Source organism: Aplidium turbinatum, chromosome 2 (assembly GCF_918807975.1).
Source record: "Aplidium turbinatum chromosome 2, kaAplTurb1.1, whole genome shotgun sequence".
In the NCBI taxonomy this organism is placed as follows: domain Eukaryota; kingdom Metazoa; phylum Chordata; class Ascidiacea; order Aplousobranchia; family Polyclinidae; genus Aplidium; species Aplidium turbinatum.
The window spans coordinates 32188382-32209979 of NC_137473.1; the positions used below are offsets into that span (position 1 = coordinate 32188382).

The 21598-nt window shown below is 37.8% G+C and overlaps 3 protein-coding genes across 3 annotated transcripts; 1 reads left to right on the forward strand and 2 right to left on the reverse strand.

The window, feature by feature from the left end:
* Positions 1-2160: 2160 nt before the first annotated feature.
* On the reverse strand, positions 2161-3259 carry LOC145788506 (protein FAM200C-like). Its single transcript, XM_082600269.1, has 2 exons — positions 2644-3259; positions 2161-2165 (listed from the first exon to the last, which is right to left on the reverse strand). Exons 1-2 carry the CDS (start codon positions 3257-3259, stop codon positions 2161-2163), a joined length of 621 nt encoding a protein of 206 aa, XP_082456395.1.
* Positions 3260-6831: 3572 nt separating this feature from the next.
* LOC145765100 (RNA-binding protein 3-like) lies at positions 6832-9326 on the reverse strand. The gene has a single exon (XM_082576853.1). The coding sequence runs from the start codon at positions 9262-9264 to the stop codon at positions 8719-8721; it is 546 nt and encodes a 181-aa protein (XP_082432979.1). The 5' UTR covers positions 9265-9326; the 3' UTR covers positions 6832-8718.
* Positions 9327-15181: 5855 nt separating this feature from the next.
* Positions 15182-21360, forward strand: LOC145788507 (protein FAM200B-like). The gene is made up of 2 exons (XM_082600270.1): positions 15182-16627; positions 21250-21360. Exons 1-2 carry the CDS (start codon positions 15182-15184, stop codon positions 21358-21360), a joined length of 1557 nt encoding a protein of 518 aa, XP_082456396.1.
* The last annotated feature ends 238 nt before the right edge of the window (positions 21361-21598 follow it).

Sequence of the window (21598 nt, forward strand, 5' to 3'; positions counted from 1 at the left end):
CAAAGTAATTTTTCAAAATTTTCTGGGGGAGGCTCCCCTAACCCCCCGCTGCTGGGTGTCGCCTTTGGCGAAGACGCCGTCGGTCTTTGCCCGTCGGCCGTCAACCCCCACCCCCTTTCAAAATTCCTGGCTACGCCACTGACTGTTTCTATGATAAACTAGTCTAATGTAAACGTTGTATTAGGCCTACGGTTAATGTTCTTGCGTAAATATACCCACATTGTGTACAAACGTCGTTTTCGTACATGATACGGAAGGTAAAAGTTGGGCCCCCTCTAGAATACTTTTTGCCCCCCCTGCTGCTCCAAGCTAGTTACGGGCCTGCTCCCCCTCGATAGCGTTACGTAATATTTGAACGGTCCCTATCGGGGCGGAATGTTTTTGCGAACAAGTATTCTTTAAATATGCACTACATAACATTTTCTAACTGTCTTCTGTGGTAGGCACTTTGACATAGGACAGTTTTCCTTGCGAATCAGCTAATTTCAGTCATGCGACTCAGCACGTGATATTCTGACCGATCTACTCGAAAGATTTTTAATATGTACAAAGAAAATTAAGTGAATGTATCGCCACAAGCAGCGTGGCCTAATGGGTTATTAAAAGGTTAGGGCAAGGGAACAGTCATTTCGACTGCGTGGGTTCGATTCCCACCCTCTGCTAATGTTCTTTTTTCTTCTGCAACTGAAGTGAGTGGAAGGATATGATTTCAGTTTACTTCCACTTCCAGCGTTTTGAAAAAATAGGAGATGTTTTCCTCCTCCTCCTCCTGTTACCATGGTAATGAAAAAATATGTTGCCAAACTATTGAAACGCAACTTTTTTATTCACTTGTTGATTCATTCATATCAGTAACAGTTTGTATCCTCTGGGGATCCTTTTCTTGTATCATGGGCCAATCCTATAGATGTTTGCTGGTACACCCCTTCATTTTCTTTGAATATTGAAACGCACTTTGTAATTTTGGAGCAAATCGGTGTTGCAATTGATCAATAATCATCGAAACGAGTCAAATGACCATTAATTGTCTTAACAAGCGCGCCAGTCAGCAAAACAGTTTTTTTTGCATTGAATCAACCTGTTCAGACGTGAAATCACTGTAAAGAAAAACAATAGGCCAACTGAGTGATTCAACGTATTCAGACATTGAATCAATGTAAATACGAACTGCTAGGCTAATTCGGTTCTTTGAACAAATTTAATGGCTTTTGTAAATGTTTCTCAGTTGCAACCTATACCTAGTCAGCAAAAGTTCCCTTTTTACAGGATTTCAACGTCTGGCGACGTTAAAACGATGTAAAAATGACAGGTTTTGCTAGCCGGTAGCTAGGCTACTGTACCGAAGTTTAACTTAACCAATTAGGCGGTTGCAAACATATTTCCTTTCGATGAAACCTATAGGCTACCACATTTGGTTTGCCTATACATTACATTCAAAAGTTTTGTTGACATCATAGCATGGTCATTGCCTATATTCATAAGAAAATGTTTGCTTGGATTTTTTTAGCGACTAGATTTAGTTAGCCTACAGGACTTCTAGCTAGTACCGGTAAGCAGTCTAGTGACCCTAAATGAATAGGTAAATTAGTCTAAACCTTAAAAAATAATAGAATATTTTAATTACCTTGCTACATAAAAAGTAAGCTCTTTTACATGACCCATGTGCATTGATCAACACACTTTGTTTGACTAGTAGCCTGACTTTATACTAGTAGCCTGGCATCATAGCTCTGGTATCAGACCTAGAAGTCATTGCTAAATTTCAAGCTTTTTTCACACTGATTGGTGTTTTGGTTTCTATTTATTTTTTAAGATGTGACGGGGAAATGAGTTATAAAACGTTTTTTTTTAGTTTAAAATTGAAGCAACCTGTCAGGCCCCAGGAGTGGCAACACAGCAAACCCTTTTGGGGCATTATGATGTCATTGGGTGATAAATTACATCACAAATGACAGGATAACTAGTCAATTGGCAGTGAAAGTAATCGCTACGAGCCTTCGTATCCCCTTCTTTAGATATCCCTAGGTACGGCCAAGCGAAACAGATTTCAGCAACTTTTGGGATGCGGGCTTGAGCAATATAATGCTTTTCATTTCAAAATTTGAAAAAACGTCAACAAAAAATAAAAACTTAATAGCAATTCTGGAAGACAATTTGGAATTAGTCTGATAATACATCAAACACATTTTTCGAATGATTAGTCCAGGGGTTCTTAAACTTTTTGAGCCGCGCCCCCTTTTGACGTGCCATCCAAACTTGCGCCCCACCAAACTACAAAATTAGCAAACATTTATGTGTAATGATTACAGGAACTTATATTTAGCTTTCATCAATGTGAGGGATGTAATTGTTTTTCGGAAATCAAAAGTTTAATTCGAGGCTTTGTAGCTGATAATGCACACCTCAGATCGGCTTCACAATCAATAAGTTTGTTTCGATGTTTTGTTTTTATGTTCAAAAGTGTAGAAAAGCCACTTTCGCACAGATAAGTGGACGAAAACGGAAGAAGTGTGCGTATCGCCACGCTACCCACTCCCTTGTATATGTGCAAATATTTAACCCAAAAATCAGTTAGTGGCATTGCTTCATAATCGTCTTTTGCAGTGGAGATACACTTTATTTCCAAGAATTCCTCTTGCAAACCGTCGGGAAGAATGTCCTCGTTAACACGAAAGGGATCTCTTGTCATCTTCCATTCTAGAAGGTCGGTGTCACCCAAGTCTGGGAAATAGCGTTCGAATTCTTGTTTCAAAAGCTGAAGGTGAGCCTCCACTTCAGTCTTAAGCTCACCTTCCAGTTCAAGTTGCTTTTTGTCAAGTGCAGTATCTAGGTTGGGAAATGAAGCTGCATTGCCTATTTGTATTCGGCGGTGCCACAACCCCAGCTTTGCCACAAATGCTCGAATGGAATCATAGCTATTAATCCGGTTAGTACTTCTGCCCTGCAAGAGCAGATTTAAGTTATTGAGGGCCTTGAAAATGTCCACGAGGTATGCCAACTCCAGCTGAAACTTCTCTGATGAAAATGGCAGGAGATCTTGCTTCCCATGAGCTTCCAAAAATAGCATCAGTTCATCTCTCATTTCATACACGCGGGCTAACATATTACCTTTCGATAACCAACGAACAGATGTATGGAAGAGGAGAGTCTCATGGTTCGAATCCATATCCTTGCACAGCTTGGCAAACAGTCTCGTATTGACAGCACTGGTTTTGACGAAGTTGACGGCTCGTATGATTACTGTAAGCTTATCTTTCATTGCAGCTGGTAGAGTCCTGGAGGCCAGAGCCTCACGGTAAATCACGCAGTGAGATCCAATGGCATTGGGACTTTTTTGCTTTATCCTGGCAATAAATCCACTTAGTCACATAGTTTGACATCGCTCGCGCCCCCCAGTTTAAGAACCGCTGGATTAGTCTATCTTCCAATTGCGTTTCATCATGTTTAACCTAGGCTACATTGTCAAGTAGCCTAATTTGTTCAGATTAGGCTATAAGTTTAATTGTTCTGCGCCGAAATGGTCTTCAACAGCGATTGCCAACCAGTGCATAGGCTACGTAATTTTTTGATGGTCAGGAGAAAAACAGGGACATTATTTATGATGTTTCAGATTAAAAAATGATAAGAAACAAAACGTATTATGGATGGTACGGTTTAATTATACTGTAGTAAAATAGTTCCACCGTTAAAAAAGACTTTTTAAAAAATTTGAGGGAAAATATGGACTAATAAAATTATCGACAAAAGCGGTGGGCTACAGTAGTTTCATGCGAAAACCAAGATTTGTTTTTAAATAAAAACGAGTTTGATGCAACTGCTTATGGATTTATAAAATGCTTAAAATTTCAAGGAAAGACTAAATCACAAACGAAGATGTATATACTATTTAGAACGCATGCCAACAATTAAAACAAGAAAGGTGAAATGGCCATATGATTTGCAATAAATCTATTGGAAGACAACTTATAGAAAACGTTCAAATATTACGTAACGCCTTCGAGGGGGGGGGGGGGTATGCAAAGCGTTACGTTAGCGTCACATCGGGGGGGGAGGGGGTTCAAGCAAAACGATACGTAACGCTTTCGAGTACGGAATGGTAGTTTTTTGTGCTGAATTCGTAGTGAAAAAGCGTTACATGGGGAGGGGGGATTGTAAAAAGCGTTACGTTGGCGTTACATGGGGGAAGGGGGGTCAAAAATTCGGAAAAAAAGCGTTACGTAATATTTGAACGTTCCCTAAGAAGGATAAATGAGTTAAAAACAAAATAGGGGCAGATCACCAAGAATTCGAACTAATGATATGAAAGACTGGTCAGGACTTGATTGCAAAGCTGCAATAGAAAAACCTCAGAACAGAGAAAACGGACGCTTCATTGCCTCCAACCCTGGAAGAGAGGAAGATAGTTGATAATGGAAATGCGCCATAGGAAAACACGCGGTGTTTTCTTTAATTCACCAGACATCACTGAAAGGTTCCGTACCTCTAAAATTATCCCGGGTCTAAAAGTACCCCTACTGATTGCCATTGTAAAAATTATTTTAAACTTTAAAAAACAAAAGCTCTTACATCAGAAACCTAGCTTTGATTGAGGATTAGCTTATATGGTGAAATAATTCTACCGTGCGTAAAAAGGTAAAAGTGAGTCCAATACTTAATCTAATCATCGGGGGATGAGAAAATAAGGTTCTCATTATACTTAGCCTTCGGCACTAACGTGTAAAAAACACAAAATTTCCATCAAAACCGTGCTCAATAGTATCGGTTAGCTACATTTTCTCATGCCACCAAGTCTACATATGCCACTGCTTTCCTACAATATATATGATCAACTCGGGCAGACTTATCCAACGTATCATACAAACTTAAGAAATGCACATAACACAAGTAGGAATATTGAAATATTTTTAGACAATGCATTACAAAGACTAAACCAAGCAACATCAATGCAGAATAGGTAGGAGTATTCTGTGAACAGACAATTATTTTAAATTTGTTTTGCAAGCTGATAGGGGAAGGTGGGGCAGGACGGGACACTTAACTTTAATCGATGTTTTGCAGAATTCCTTTTTATCAATATCGGTAACTTTGGTATCATGTTATTTCTATTGCACACTACTACCAACCAGCAAGATACAAAGACTCAGTTAGTATCGCATGACCTTATAATTAACAAAAACAAAAAAAATTAATCTGTCCCATCTTGCCCCACACCTGGGGCAGGACGGGACGCGTATTGTTCATATGAGGAATCACCTGTAAAACCACAAATCTACTGGTAATACCTTGTAATTTCAAAAATGACTTGCATTTACAGAACACGTAATTACATCAGGGCAAAATGACAGACTACTTTTTTCCATAAAAATCACATACAAAATTGCCACGCCCATTATAAGCAGAACAGATGTCCCATCCTGCCCCAAGCAGCTCTGTCCCGTTTTGCCCCAATGACTGACATTTTGAAATTTTCTGTTTGTTTATTATATATGCAACTCACATCTAAAAAGTCAGATACCCCAAAAAGCACTTTTATTACTGTATCTCCAGACCACGTATCATCTTCCAAATTTTTCTGAAATCATGCTAAAATGTGAAAAGTTTTGATAAGATTTCTTATAGCAACTAGCCTTTAATCAGTTATCTTGTTGCCACGACCACGTTTTTTCTCTGAACATCTCTTTTTTTTGCAAGTCATCGAGAATCATGGTGTCCTTTAACATCTAAATGGGTAGAGGACGCTAAAGCTAATACTTTTAAAAATATCCACGGTGTCCCGTCCTGCCCCACGTCCCATCTTGCCCCACCTTCCCCCTACTGATTAAACAAATACATTAAAAGCTAAAACCAAGCATCAATATAATATTAACTTAAGCAATTTCAGGTCTTCTGCTGATATATAGCCAGCAATGTGGTTAGCATTTCTAAACTTAAATATTTAAAGTTTTGTATGGGATCGCTGTAGTAACAGACTAACAGTAATAATCACAGTCCAATACCCATTTCAATTAGCCTACAAATTGCGACTACTGGAGACCATTCGTTTATACAACAAAGTACAAACAGCAAAATATGTTCACATAAGGTAGAAAACAGAACACCCTTGCTTTCAGCAAACGACCAAGTGTTGTCAAATCACAACGTCTAAAAAGAACATCCATAAAACAACTTTTGATTATGAGTTTGAATACGCGTTTGATTTTCAAAAATAATGTGTTTAGCTGCAGACAACTGGTCGACCTTGATGTTTCGGTATAAAGACCAGGGTTCGTGAAAACAAAATGGGTGATGGTGATGAATGTGTTTAGTTGTTTGAGAAAATTTAGTTTGAAACTGGTAAGCAGACCGTAGCAAACAGTTCTCGTGAAAACACAACATCAACGTTGAATGCTCATCTCAATTCGCTTGATTTCCATGCACAGTCTTTTTAGGTACAAAATATGCGAAATGTAAGACTGTGTTGCTTTTGTACAGTTAAGTGAATAAAAATATGTTTCTCAGATGTTGCACAAACCAAAAAATAGCTTGAAATCACAAATCTGGATAACTGTGGTGTGGAACTTGTCATCATCAAACTCAAAAGCATCGCTGTGTGCAAACCATTTGGAAAGTGCTTATCATTTAAATTGCCATATCATTTGAAGATATTTATTAGTGGGGGTAGCTTCTACAGAAATAATAATCCAGCCTATAGTTGCAAATTTAAAGTAACCTATAATTTCAAACCAATGAAATCATCTTGCTGATGCCGATAAGCATCTACCTCGTCAATTGAAACATGCCTTCTGATGACATCCAAATTTTCAATGCTAATTTTGCATACAGAAACATGGCCTTGATAAAATCAATTTATTTTGTTCATATCACAAGTGTACACAAAGTTTTGAATGAACTCTTTTTGTCAACTTTACTGCAACATGCTCTTCATGCATCGTCTCGTCAAAAAGTGGTGTGATGTTCGTTTCATGGAACAAACGAAAATTAAGCAATGTATTCAAGTTACATATATTTCTTTATTTTAAAATGTTTAAAAATAAAATGAAAGTGTTCACTACGGTGGTTTTATACTATTAAACTGGAATTGAACAAATTCTATGTCAAAATACTTTAATTAGTCTGATTACAGTCATCCATGTAAGATATAATGCCAGTACAGTTGACAATTGAATTCAAACGAAACCAGCAGACCAATAAATCAATAACAGGAAACTACAAAACAAAAGACAAGTTCAAATCAAAAAAGTATCCACACAGATTTATGATAAGCCAAACTAAGAAAGGTTTCAATCTGATATGTTAATATTGCGGGGGACTTTAAAAGTATTTGCTGAACTCCCTTGTGAAAGAGACCAGATACAAATTTGGTAACTAATGTTTCAGTGTATGCGTCATTACGAAATAATCGTCACAGCAACACATGAAGTCTCAAGTTCTCAATATAGTAGACAAACGAATATGCATGACAGCAAGTTAAATTGCTGTTTGTAAACTCATCCACATTCAAACTCAGCTATGAAATGCTTGGAAAGTAAATACCTTTGTAACCCATACAAACATATTTGGGAAATAAAGCATTTGTCACATTTCTTCTAAAAGAGTCCACTGCATCAGAAAGAACTGAGCATTAGTTAAAAATAATTAGTAGTTGGACTATTATTTGACACAGGAATTCCCAAACGCCACAATTTTGCATCGTATTGTTGACATCCAAAAATGGCTAAATGCTGTGTCGTTGCTTGATTAAATCAGCTTACCTATGCCAGTAGTTCAAAAATAGGGGCTTGCATTCATTTAACGGAATGGCCCGTTTCGATGAGTCCAATTCGGCGAGTCCCCTATTCGACGACAGCCTTTTTCGGCGAGTTCCCTATTCGGCGATTTTTTGAAAATCCAACAACGCCTTATTTAGAGAATTTTGTATTTTATACCACAATATCGTTTCTTTTGCATTCCGACAAAAAAAATAATTTGAAACGAAATTTAGCGAAAAATGTTTGAACTATTAAATTAAAATGTTTGGTCACATTAAATTGATATAACCATGACATCCTACGTCATCTACCTTCTTTGCGTCATGTTTATGTCATTTGTCATGTCATTCATTTTTTAAATAAGCTATATATTTGTTGATTTTTTATGATATTTCAAATATATTTTACATCAAAACAACCTTTTTCACAAAACGATGCTATAACTCAAAACAGTCAAAGAATTTTTGATGTTAACAAAACTTATGAATGTAATGTAAAAGTAATTACATCGTTTTAACGTCGCCAGACGTTAAAATCGTGCACAAAAGGGAACTTTTGCTGACCAGGTATAGGTTGCACCTGAGAAACATTTACAAAAGCCATTCGATTTGTTCAAAGAACCCAATTAGCCTAACAGTTTCGTATTTACATTGATTCAATAATTGAATATTGAATAATATTCAATCGTTGGATTTACAGAAGGCGTCGTTGGATTTTCAAAAAATTGCCGAATAGTAGCAGACCCTTCATCTTACGTTGTTATTTAAAATAAAAGGGTGTTAATGCAATATCAAAAAAAGTCTTTATAGTAATTTGCTGAAGTTGTCCATCAAACGAAAAATACCGGAAGGCACCCATGTTATTTTTTCCTCAACTCAGTGAAAAAATGTAACCATCGAATTATCATAACATGGGGTACAAAAGGATCGATATATTGTGGCATTTTGTAAAAAGTGTCCAGTAAAATAAGTTAGTACTGGTATTGATTATAACCTCCTCGCTCTCCACGATTGTAATATCCACTTCTTGCATAATCTCCACCACCATATCCTCCGTAACTTTGTTGATCATAACCACCTTGGCCATAACCTCCTTGCCCATAACCACCTTGTCCATAGCCACCCTGGCCATAACCATCATGACCATATCCACCATAACCACCACGGCCTCCCATGTCACCATAACCCCCACCATTGTATCCCCTATCATAACTTCCCTGGTTATTATCTCTTCCTATTCTAAAGTCACTAAAAGTCCGATTATTATCTTGGTTTTGTGCTAATTTTACTTTTAATGGTCGCCCTTGAAAGTCTTTTCCATCCATTTTTGCTACAGCATCATTAGCAGCTTCATCACTGTCAAACATGATAAAAGCATATCCTTTTGAACGACCAGTGTCACGATCAAGAATTATTGCTACTTCTCCCATTGATCTACATTCGCTGAAAAATTCTTTCAAATCTTCTTTTCTGGCTTTGAAGTTCACATTGCCCACAAAGACTTTACATTCAGGCATTTTGGTAATGTCAGTTTAGTCACACAAAGAAAATATAGGCAAATGCCTATCTAAGCATACACTCAGCTGGAAACAAGAAACATAAATTATAAATTTAAAAACCTATAAAAATGCTGAAACGCATTTTGAGTTTTTTTATACGATTTGCAATCACTTCAAGCATTTTTGAGCAACAGGTTTACAATAAGTTGAGAAGAAGCGATCTTCCTGGCCAGCGTCAGCACTACCTGACTATGCGGGTGACCCAAAAAAAACTATATTTTGATTTTTAAACTTTTTCTTGTTTAGACCTCTGCATTGTGGTCCAAAATGACACCTTGCCAAGTTTTGTTGGGATTAGTGCATATTTGACACCCTAGCAGTGGGCCGGTACCGCCCGCCGGGTTAAAATCAGCCAGTCTGGCTATATCTCAGCAACCGGTTGGCCTAGAATGCTCAAACTTGGCTTTAAAGAAGCAGAATGCATGGTTTCCTATCTAACTTCCAGAGGGTTTTGAGTTCTAAAACATTTAGTTTATGAAAAAAATGCCAAAAACACGTTTTTGACCAAATGTGGCCCCCATAAACGGGTAATTTTTAACTTTTAGTGTAATATACAACACTAATTGACTAATAACACAAGATTTAAAATACAAGCAGCTTTTGTTTAATCACAGACAAGCTTTATTGTTTTTGCACTTTGGTTTACCACTTTACTCTCAACCACCGACCACTGTAATTAGCCATTAAATACTTCAAGTTAGTTTTTTTCATTTTTCGTATTAGTTTACCACTTAATATTTCTTAAAAATGACTTTGTGGTTGTGTCCAGCTTTTTGGTGGACAATGACTTCTTGGCCATATCTTGAACTTTAGAACGGTTAGCATGAGTGACTTTGATTGCTTTGTCCAACTTCTCACTACTTGGAGCAGAAACCTTTCCTCAACATCAGTGACCATGCCCAAAACTCTCTCCACAACATCATTTGTAGCAAACATTTCGATCAAGTTCTGAGAGCCGTTATTGGAAAGGGCTTAGTTCAAATGCATTCTCTTCAAAAATTCACCCGGACCTGATCGGACTAGACTCTTTTGAATTCATTAGAGTTTTTCCCAAGACTGAATGTCTGACTCATGAAAGTCCCAGATCTTGGCACCATATGGAGGAGTTCACATCATTCAAAGCTCTGCTACAGAACATGCCTGCTACAAACGATGTTGTGGAGAGAGTATTGCGAGATAGAACAGCGAGCATTGTGTTTCGGTAACCATACCGGTGTACAGGGGCTCTATCCACTTTTAGAATTTGGGGGGGGGGGTGATTTTTGGACAGTGGGCTAAAATCGTTATAGTCATTTCAACAACAACTTTGAACTCGTTGTAGTCATTTCAACCATTCCAATGAGTTGGGGGGTGATCACCCCCTCACCCCCCTATGGATACAGCCCGTGCCGGTGTAGCCTCCACAGTCCACACTAGCCATCAAGGCTTTTCACGTGTTTCGTTCATGAAGGATGGGCTCATCAGTATCACACCACTAATTCATGCCACATAGTTCTCAACCACTACTTTTATCAGTGAATTAAATGGTAGGGATTCAATAGCAATGAAATTGTCTGAACTGCTGCGGACAAGAAGATACAACTAAAAATTAGCTAACACATAAAACATACAATTAGCTAACATCTTGCTTATTGCACAAAACTCTATTGCAGTCTGTGGCATGTATATATATTTGAAACTTTTACAGACTGTTTATAATACAAAATAAATATATAAGCTTTTTTATTGCATGTTTGTTTGAAATTTTGTATCAAAATTTATTTTTAATCATTGCAAAGACTCAAAACTATCGACCCAGTTGGCCATGTTTATTAGGGTGCATCAAACGAGCCATCATTTTTTTAATGTGAGTTTTTTATTTTGGCAATTTAACAAAAGCGTTCTACCTCCTGAAAAAATGATTTTGTCAAAATTTTGTAAATTTTTAATAACATGTACCGGGTCAACATCGAGGTAGAAAATTTTGAAAATATTAAAATTATTATTTTTTTTTTAAATATCAAAATTGAAAAAAAAATGTATATAATATTCATTTCAGGATGAAGAAATATAAGGTTTTAATACTAACAGCCTGTCAGCCAAGTGGCGAAGCTCATGTAGTGGGATAACATCGCTTAAAAGTGCAAGTGGTACCATTTCTGCAGTCAAGTACCATAGGTGACGTGCTAGAGCTGTTACAGCACTCTTTGACACAGTTGGATTGACTGCCTTGTACTGCAGAGACTTCTTGTACAAAGATAAGTCATTCCAAGGAGCATCCGAAGCTGTGGCACAAGTGTTCCATCATGGACTGTATATCAGGCACACAAATGTAATCAATTCACGCAACTTCACACTCTGTTGTTTGCTAGTAATTATTCCAGATGGCAAGGAATTTATCTGTTGTTGCAGAAGAACAATTTTTGCAGAATACAAAAGTTTGGCCATCCATCCAGCCTTGTGCAAAGCACCGGGACGCTTGAATTTGAATTCTCTGTCGTGACCATCTAAATATAACAAACACAGTTCTGAGAATTCCTTGTAATAATCACGTTGATGGTGCGTGGAAGCTGCTGTATGATAAAGTGCCTCATTTGTCCATTCCTGTACTAGAGCTTTTGTCTCATCAGAATAAGAGCTTAAATCAAATAATGCAAGTGTTTCCTCGTTGGTATGGAGTACACTTTCAAAATTTTTCCTAAATCTGCTGAACACAGATACTTCTGGAGATTTTGAAGCTTCTATCTTCAGGTCTGTAAACACTTGTGCCAGCATTACCTCACCAACATGATGGCGGCATGCTGCCCAGAGCAATGGTCGTCCTTATGCCTGTTGCAGACTAACACAAGCAGCAGTCACATGGCCTGCATTGGATGCTGTTGTGTCAAACACCATTGACACAATAGATTGTTTACAGTTCCATATCTGCAGAAGTTCCATGCTTTTCTCTGTTATAATTTCTCCTGAACGCTTGGTAGTGCCTGGTGGATAAGCTGGAACTCCCAGAAGCTTCATTTCTTTCTCATTACCTACAGTCACAGTCAACCGTTCTTCATTCACCTTCTTGTTGGATAAAGTATTCATGAGTTTTGAGTCCCAGTAAAGTGATGCATATGTATTCATTCTTCTCTAACTGCTGCAGTGATTTTCTTTCCAACTTCACGTCGTGACCTGTCTGCAGTGGCATATGAAACTGCAACTTTGCTTTTGTCACCACCACACTCTTCAACGATTGTTTGGGTGTATGCTACCTGTTGAGCTGGCGTCAATTTCGTTCTTGTAGCTAATAAAACAAGTTTTGGAGATTTCAAAATATGATGTGCAATGAAGGCTGATGTTTCAGAAGGAATGACTCGATGATGAGTTTTACCTTGTGATGGAACAACAAAGTCTTCAATCGTTTCTAGCACTAGTTGCTACGTTCATCTGATGAAATTGAAAGTAAAATTAACAACAAACAAGATGGTTTATTGCTTCACTGACGTTTCGCGCACCATGACAATGCGCATGCGATTGTCATGGTGTGCGAATCGCACTGCAGTATATAACCTGGTGAAATTTTATTTTGTATGTTATTCGCTCTGAGGATGCGCATTGTCATGGTGCGCAAAACGTCAGTGAAGCAATAAACCATCTTGTTTGTTGTTAATTTTACTTTCAATTTCATCAGATGAACGTAGCAACTAGTGCTAGAAACGATAATTGTCCTGATGAACACCCAAACTTTTCAGTATAAAGTCTTCAATGTCATTCTCTTCATCTTGACTGCTGTCACTGTCAGACAGGTGAACTGATTCACTAGTAATTTCTCTTTCCTTTGCCGCCTTCTCTTGATAGATCTTTTGTCTCTGTATACATGTCTGCTTCCGCTTCACTTGCGATGTCAATGCTTGATCAAAAACACCAAATGAGGCAACTCTGTCAGTTTTCATTGATTGAAGAAACTTAAGATCTTGTGGGTTTTTGATTGCTTGCTCAATGCTCTGCGTCTCTGGTCCCCAAAGGGAAAGTTTTCTGTAATACAATTTCCATTTTTTTACTTTACCCAATGCTCCAGGAGTTGAATGCCGGTCTACTGGTATTTTTCGAAGTTTAGCATTCTTTTCAATCAATTTAATAATTTTATCACAGCCCCTTTTATGTGGCACCATTGGAATGTTTCCTTTGAGATAAAATGGAATTATCTTTTCTAGAACAATCTTTGCATTGTCTCTTTTCGTTCTGCTAGATTAGCCTAGCATCGCCGATGCATACTATTGTTATTCTGATAAGAGTAAACAGTGATACTGTAAAACAAGAGTCAGGAACCTGTTACGACATGAGAATGTTAGGACTGCCCCTGTAAAAGACTTTTGTGTGTGAAAATACCTTTACATCATGTAAGACTATATCATTCTGCATGCTTTTTGCTTAGTCCGATTTTGCCATTATTACAGATATTCAAGGCTAATGTTGACCCGGTAGAATTATTCAAATTTTCTGAAACTTTACAGATTGTGTTTTTACCAGAGGTAGAACATTTCTAATTAATTGCCATGACCAATTTTTTTGATTGGGGGGGTTTGATGCACCCTAATGTTTATTGTTTGGTCGCCAGCTTCTAACCCAACAATTTTCCACTTCAGCTACTGAGAAACGTCGCTGATAAAAGTTTCTCCAAAAGTCTGAGCGTTAACCATTAAAAACACAAAGACCTGCTCTACAGTATTCGGGAAGCAGTGCATTTAAGTAGGCTACATCTACACGGAATGGCCGTTTCGGTGAGTCCGATTTGGTGAGTCCAATCCCTAAATTGGGTTTTTTATCAATTTTTTTTTTGAATTATTGGGTACCGTAGTCTAATTATCATTGCCGTTTTAGGGTTAGAGGTTGGGGGTTAGAGGTTAGGAACTCACCGAATAGTAGCAGACCCCAACTACAAATATGTTTTAGGGCCTTGTTCTTCGGAATGGCCCGTTTCGGTGAGTCCGATCTCTATTCGGTGATTTTTTCAATTTTATTTTTAAATTATCGGGTACCGTAGCCCAGGGTTTCCCAAAGTGGGGTCCGCGGACCCCTGGGCGTCCGCAAAGACTGCACAGGGCAGGGGGTCCCTGACGATATGACAAAAACAGGCTTGACATTGTACGGTACCGTACTTCCATTGTCGCAGATGAATGCCGCCGTGATTTGTAACTAAAATGAATTATTTAATGAATGTTAGGCCGTGTCAATCTTAAATATTTGAAATGATTTAGTACGTCTTGGTAATTGCTCTACCTTAAAAATTGCATTCGGCGTCTATGATGCAACAATTAAACGTACGGTGTATAGCAGTCGGGAATGTTTGCTATATAGCTACAAGGCTAAACTGTTTTTCGGTTAGCTACCTGTAGGTCTATGCAGTCCGAGCATTAAAATAGATAACCCCATAGGTGGTAAGGTTATGAAGTTCTGAAGTTTCAATTTTTGTTCGAATTGGCCTTAGGCCTAGCTTAATAATTCAAAATAAAATAAAAATAATAGATAAAAACATAGAAATAACTCAATGCGAAGGGGCGGTGTTTAGGTATAAGAGTAGCAGTAGCGAAGGGACGATAGAATAGTAACGAATCGAAGTTATCAGATAATTCATTTGTGTTAACTTTTAGTAGAATGGCAAAGGTGGCACTGCAGCTGACAACATTTTTTACAAATATATTTCTGCACAGCTTTTTCTCCGGTAGTCTACAAAGTCAGTAGGCCTACAACAATTGAGGCTAAGCGATAGCCTGTTGCAAAAGTTTGTGCAGAAATAAATTTGTCAAACATGTACCGGTAGTCAGCTGCAGTGCCACCTCTGCGATTTTTCTAATATCCTGACTGACACGGATATTTTTTTTCTGTTTTTAAATTTTAGTGTTATAGTTCAAATCTTATGGATAAATTTTTGAAGCGAAAGGATAAGTCGAATGATTCGGAATGTGAAGCCCAGCAATCTCAGGATGTTTCATCCCAGAAGACGAAGAGACAAAAAGTTCGAACATACGATGAGGAGTATCTTAAGCTCGGGTTTATTGAATGTCCTTCAGATGTTACTAAGCCTCAGTGTTTAATATGCTACAAAACATTGTCGAATGAATGTATGAAACCAGCCAAGTTAAAGCGGCATTTGATGGCTCAACATCCTGAGCTAGCTGGAAAGCCACAGGCTTTTTTTGACAGAAAGAAGAAAGAATATTTAAAGCAAAAAGAAACTTTTACACAATCTTTGGTGTCGAACAAAAAATTAATGAAAGCATCTTATTTAGTGGCGCTAAGGGTGGCTCGAGCCAAGAAAGCTCACACAATTGCGGAAAATTTAATTCTTCCAGCAGCAATTGACATGTGTGAAGTAGTTTTGGACGGCAAATGTGCAGCCAAGCTTAAAGAAATTCCATTGTCGAACAACACGATTTCAAGAAGAATCGATGAACTTTCGAATGACATAAAGGCACAGCTGCTTGAAAGACTGAATCAAACTAATTTTGCAATCCAATTGGATGAAAGTACGGACATTGCCAGCCAAGCACATCTCTTGGTTTATGTTAGATATTCATGGGGAGACGAAATGATAGAAGATTTCATGTTTTGTCATCAAATGCAATGCAGAACAACCGGTTTAGACGTTTTCAACGTACTTTGTGATTTCTTTTCACAATCAGAACTGTCGTGGGAACAATGTGTGGCTATATGTACCGATGGTGCAGCTTCAATGACCGGCAAGCACTCCGGGGCTGTAGCTCGTATCAGGGAAAAAGTACCAAACATTATACGAACGCACTGCATGATTCATCGCGAAGCGCTTGTTGCGAAACATTTAGGAAAATCTTTGTCTGAAGTCTTATCTTTATGTGTCAAAGTTATCAACTCTATCAAAGCTCGCCCACTGCAGTCCCGAATGTTTTCGAAACTTTGCGATGAACTAGGCTCAGAACATTCAAGCCTTTTGCTCCATACGGAAGTTAGATGGCTGTCGCGAGGAAAGATTGTAGAACGCCTGTTTGAACTGCAAGAGGAGGTTTTAATTTTCTTGCGAGCGCACAATGCGGACTTAGCTTCACTAGTAGCCGATGAAATTTGGCTTGGGAAACTTGCATATCTGGCAGATATTTTTAACCTTCTCAATCAACTGAACTTGTCACTTCAGGGAAGAGATGCGAACATTTTACTCAGTCAAAACAAAATAACAGCATTCACAAAGAAACTCAACATATGGAAAACGAGAATAAATGAAAATGTTGTGGATGTGTTTCCTGTTCTGTGTGACTACATTGCCAACAAACCTTTAATAAATACAGATTTGATTTTCTCTGACATTCAACAACATTTGGAATTGCTTTCTGTACATTTTACGAAGTACTTTTTAAAAGAGACATATGAGAATTTTGACTGGATTTTAAACCCTTTTGTTGTTGCAAAAACTGATCTGTCAGGACGCAAATAAGAAGAATTGGGTGAATTGTCATCTGACCGAACTTTAATGATTAGTTTCAATCAAAAACCTCTTGCATCTTTCTGGTTAAGTGTTGAGAACGAATATCCACTGCTCTCACAAAAGGCTACCCAAATGTTATTACCTTTTGCCACTACCTACATGTGTGAGACAGCATTTTCAGCTCTTACAAATATGAAGACAAAATACCGGTCCAGACTTGTCGTAGACTCTGAATTGCGGGTTTGCTTGTCACAAATTGCTCCAAGAATTGACAAGTTGTGCAGTAAGAAGCAATCACATCCATCCCATTGATGTTGTCATTTCGATTAATAAACATGATTCAGTGTTACTTATTTTTATTTGTATTAACATTTATCGCTGGTTAGGCGAAAAATTGATGCGACATAAGATTAGGGTCCTTGAAAAAACACTTTGACAAATAGGGGTCCATTGCCCAAAAAGTTTGGGAAACCCTGCCGTAGCCTAATTATCATTGCCGTTTTAGGGTTAGGGGTTAGAGGTTAGGAACTCACCGAATAGTAGCAGACCCCTTGTTCTTACCTGAGCAGCCTTCAACATTGAGCTGCAAAAAAATCATAGCAGACGTAAAATTATGAATTGTGAAATGGCGTCGGAAATTGCAAAAGTGAAAATTTTGAACACGTTTATTTGACGTACTCAAACTGCATTTTTAAATTTGATGATTTCTTATAGATTCTAAAACTTTATGCGATTGCCGATTATTGCAAAATATGCAAAGCTCATGAGATAAAATAACTGCTATTTGGAGAATAGCAATCAAGTTTTCCCTTTTCACGTGTACAATCGTTCTTATTATGTAACATTCCATGATCAAAGCAATCGATCTCAAATCTTAGTGGGCATAGTGACCACATAAAATAATGATGCAAGGTTGGCTAGGTAATAATAGCGGTGATAGAAGTGGTTAATGCACACAGAAAACAATAAAAGCACAAGAAAATACGTAGAGTAAATATGCTCGAAAAGTCGAAAGCGACACACTCATCAACAACGGCAATATTAAATCTTCATCGTTTTGCAGTCACTGGCATACCCATTTTTAACCTTTGTGACGTTTTCGGCATGAAAATTGAAGAAGCAAATGTTGAGAATGTCAAAGCCACGATATTTATATTTGTGAACAAAACCATAAAACATCTTATCTTGCATTGTTTTATTTAATTCTCACACATTACAAGTATCTTTGCTTCAAGAACGCCATGGGGACTGGGGAGTCTTAATCCCATATTTTACTGGCTTAGTTTTGTTTGAATGGTTTTGCTCTTCCTATCGACCCCTCACGTCAGAAGTTATAGATTTCCCTGCACAGTGCACACTACTAGACATGCTTTTTCCCCTCAGTTGAGAAATTGCTGGTGTGCTGTGTGTCATCGAAACGAAGTGACTCAATCGTTAGGCTGCTGCATTTTTGTGGTCAATTTTTAATTTGAATAGCCTACAACCCAATTTTTTTGTCTTTTCAAATATGAGTAATAAAGTTAGAGTTTTTCTAATTTGCTGGAATTTGAGAATTTCTCTGGTTTGCCTAACTTTTCGTTCGTCATAAGAGGATGTAACCATGTTTGTCGAACGACGCATTACATTTTTGCTCTTAACAAGTTAGTTTGGTGACTGTAAAAAGTTACAATACTTCTTTAAAAAAAAATGGTTTTATCAAGGTCAAGTTTAATTTTAGGCAGTATTTTTTAGCAGGCAATTTATAGTTTGAAATAAAACCCTTCCGGGTAGCATCGAACTCATACCCTTGGGAATACCAGCCCGAGAAACATCCTACGCGCCACTGATTCAGTTCAATCAAACTATTGAATTTAAAACTTATATAGGCACTTTCTTCTTCTCTTGTCGTCTTTTGCTTTGAAAGAGAAAAATACGTCATGACCGGTCAAATAGCCACTGCCAATTATTTTTAATTGCAAAATATTGGTCTTTTATTCTGAACCACTATTTGACCAGTCATGACGTACTTTTTTTTCTTTTTCTCTGCGATCAGCGACTTCGGCTATGTTCTATTTTTTTCTCTTGATCTTTTCAGTTCGTTTGTTTGCGGAAACTGTGATCAACAACTTCGGCTTTTTTTAAACTTTTTTCTCGATCTTTTCAAGGGGAAAATTTTAAAATGTTTGCGGAAACTGCGATCAGCGACTACGGCTTTTTTTAATTTTTTCTCTCGATGTTTTCAGGGTACAAACTGTTCAGGGTACGAACTAGGTTGCATCCCGTTTGATCAATCTTCAGTTTACTTTTAGGCAGTGTTTTTTAACAAGCAATTTAGTTTTAAAAAAAAAAACGCTTCCGGGTAGTATCGAACTCATACAGTACCCTTGGGATACCAGCTCGAGAAAGATCGCATGCGCCGCTGATTCAGTTGAATAACACTATTAAATTTAGAAGTTATATAGGCACTTTTTTCTTCTCCTCTCGTCTTTTGCTTTTAAAAAGAAAAAAAGTACGTCATGACCGGTCAAATAGTGTTTCAGATTAAAAGACCGGAGCAAACATGACCGGTCAAATAGCCACTGCCTTTCAAATTTATAAAGTGGACGCAATTACCTCGCTGGTCACAAATAATTGCATAGAGTAGACTATATATAATTACAAGCCTTAAAGCAGCCAGCGGCCATTGCCGCTAAGTCAGGCCTTAAAACTCGTGTTTTTTTCCGGCAGCCATCGTGGCCAACCGAGAGCTCCTTCTCGGCGGCCAAACCTCCTCAGTCGGCCAATTTGGCCGCTGGTTTCTTCTAGTTAATTACTGTATTTAATTTTGCAATAGAATGATCATGGATTAACTGTCGAAAATATCTAGTATCAAAGAGTGACACAGAATTAGGTCAGCGTCAGCGCGTCATAATCACCACTGTTGTATTGTGCGGAAACATTTGCTATTGTATGGAAAATATCACACTGCGATCACCAGCTATAAGTCTTGTTTGTAATTCCCGGTGTTTATTTCAGCAAAATGTTAATCCGAAGTGCTAATTTACATCGCAGTTGAAACAATTTACTCAGCAGTGAGCAGTTGAAACAATTTAGTGTGGTAAGATGGTCCCGCAATTCTGGATTACAATCCCGATAAAGCAGTTATTGTGTGGTACAAGGATTCTATAGCAGGATGTCGCCCAGACTTCAACAACACTACGTGATCATTTTGGCCTTGTTGCAAGTCTAATTCTATTTGCTTGTGCTATCATTATTTGTATTTTGACCTCCAAGCACGCAGATTTGGCCGCCGAAAAGGAGCTCTTGGTAGGCCACGATGGCTGCCGGATAAAAACACAAGTTTTAAGGCCTAAATTATATATAATAATTATATATATTATATATACATTATATATTATATATAATAATATATAATTAATAATTATATATATAGTCGAGGTAGCCTGAGAAGTACGGTACCGGTATGTAAGAGCAAAAATTCAGCCTGGCTGGCTAAAATTAATTTTTAAAGTTGTATCAAAGAAATTTGCAAAATTTTATCTCAATGCTTCTGCTCTTTTTTACAATACATAGCCTCGCCTTCTTATAATCAAACAGTCAAGTAAGTACATAGGCGTAGCAAGGGGGGCGAAAGGGGCCATGGCCCCCCAAATTTTCAAAGTTTGGGTTCCGAAGTTGAACCCTTTGTTAAAAATATATAATTTGTATAAATTTATATCGTTTTCCAAGACATCTGGCTATTAATACCCCCCAGGACTTGTTTTAGACGCACAAAATGACACCAATAAATTTTGCAAATCGCAAATCGCGCAAAGTTTACGCGATTTACGCTTCTTTTAACTAATCTGTGGAAGCAATTTCAGAATCGCTTACTCTGTTGGGTTTTTGTGTAGCTGAGTTTTTTGTGTTCTCTAATTTTAGCCGCAGTTTTTGCCCATTTGTGTGTAACAGCTACCTTTAATAAGTTAATAGCTGTTTATCTGCCTATAAATTTCATACAAATATTACCCTGAAAGTGTTTCCAGAAAGCGCTATAATTCATTATTTGAGTGTAATTTTGCAAAAATTTTCCGGGGGAGCATGCCCCCGGACCCCCCTAGAATACGCGTGCCTACGCACGCTCTAACCCCCGCCAGCTTTATTGCTTCCCTTGCTTAATCCACCAGGATACGCCACTGCACATCAGAAGACGATGTCTTAAATCAAACACTTTGTCGTTCTCTTCAATTCATCAAATATTTGCCCCCCCCCCAAATTTTTTTTCTGCCTACGCCACTGAGTAAGTATAATGCAAATTTTTTTTATGCCAGTTTGACAAAAAACCTACAAACCTACAAAACCAACCGCGTTTTGGAAATGGTAACAACTAGAACATCACACAACTCAGGCGAAAGAGAAAATTAAAGAAAGAAAACTAATCGGGAAAAATGATGGTTTGCAAAAATGAGAGAATTGAAAGTAGTTACTTTTAGCGCCAAAAAACTTGAGAGTGCGATGTTTTAACTATTTCCCGATTACTTTTATTTTTTCAATTTTTTCTTTCGCCTTAGTTGTGTGATGTTCTAGTTATTATCTTTGGAAACAGCGACATGGACGGCAGAGTTGCCAAGTCAGAAGTTATAGCACACGGACACCGGGTCGGATATTATAAGGATGTGTAGATTTTAGAATTTAAACTCTTAATCAACTTCCTGATTTTACCTTAAAATCTGAATCTAAATCCAAATTATTAGCATTTTAAAATCCAGATCACACGGCGCTAGTTTGACTCTCGGGGTGTGCGCTTGAGCAACGCATTTCAGGACTGCTCTCCATTTAGCGGCACCTAGTGAATGAAATAATTCCCCGGCAACAACACTTCAACAATGGGAAAACTTCACTTTGCCAATCTCGATAACC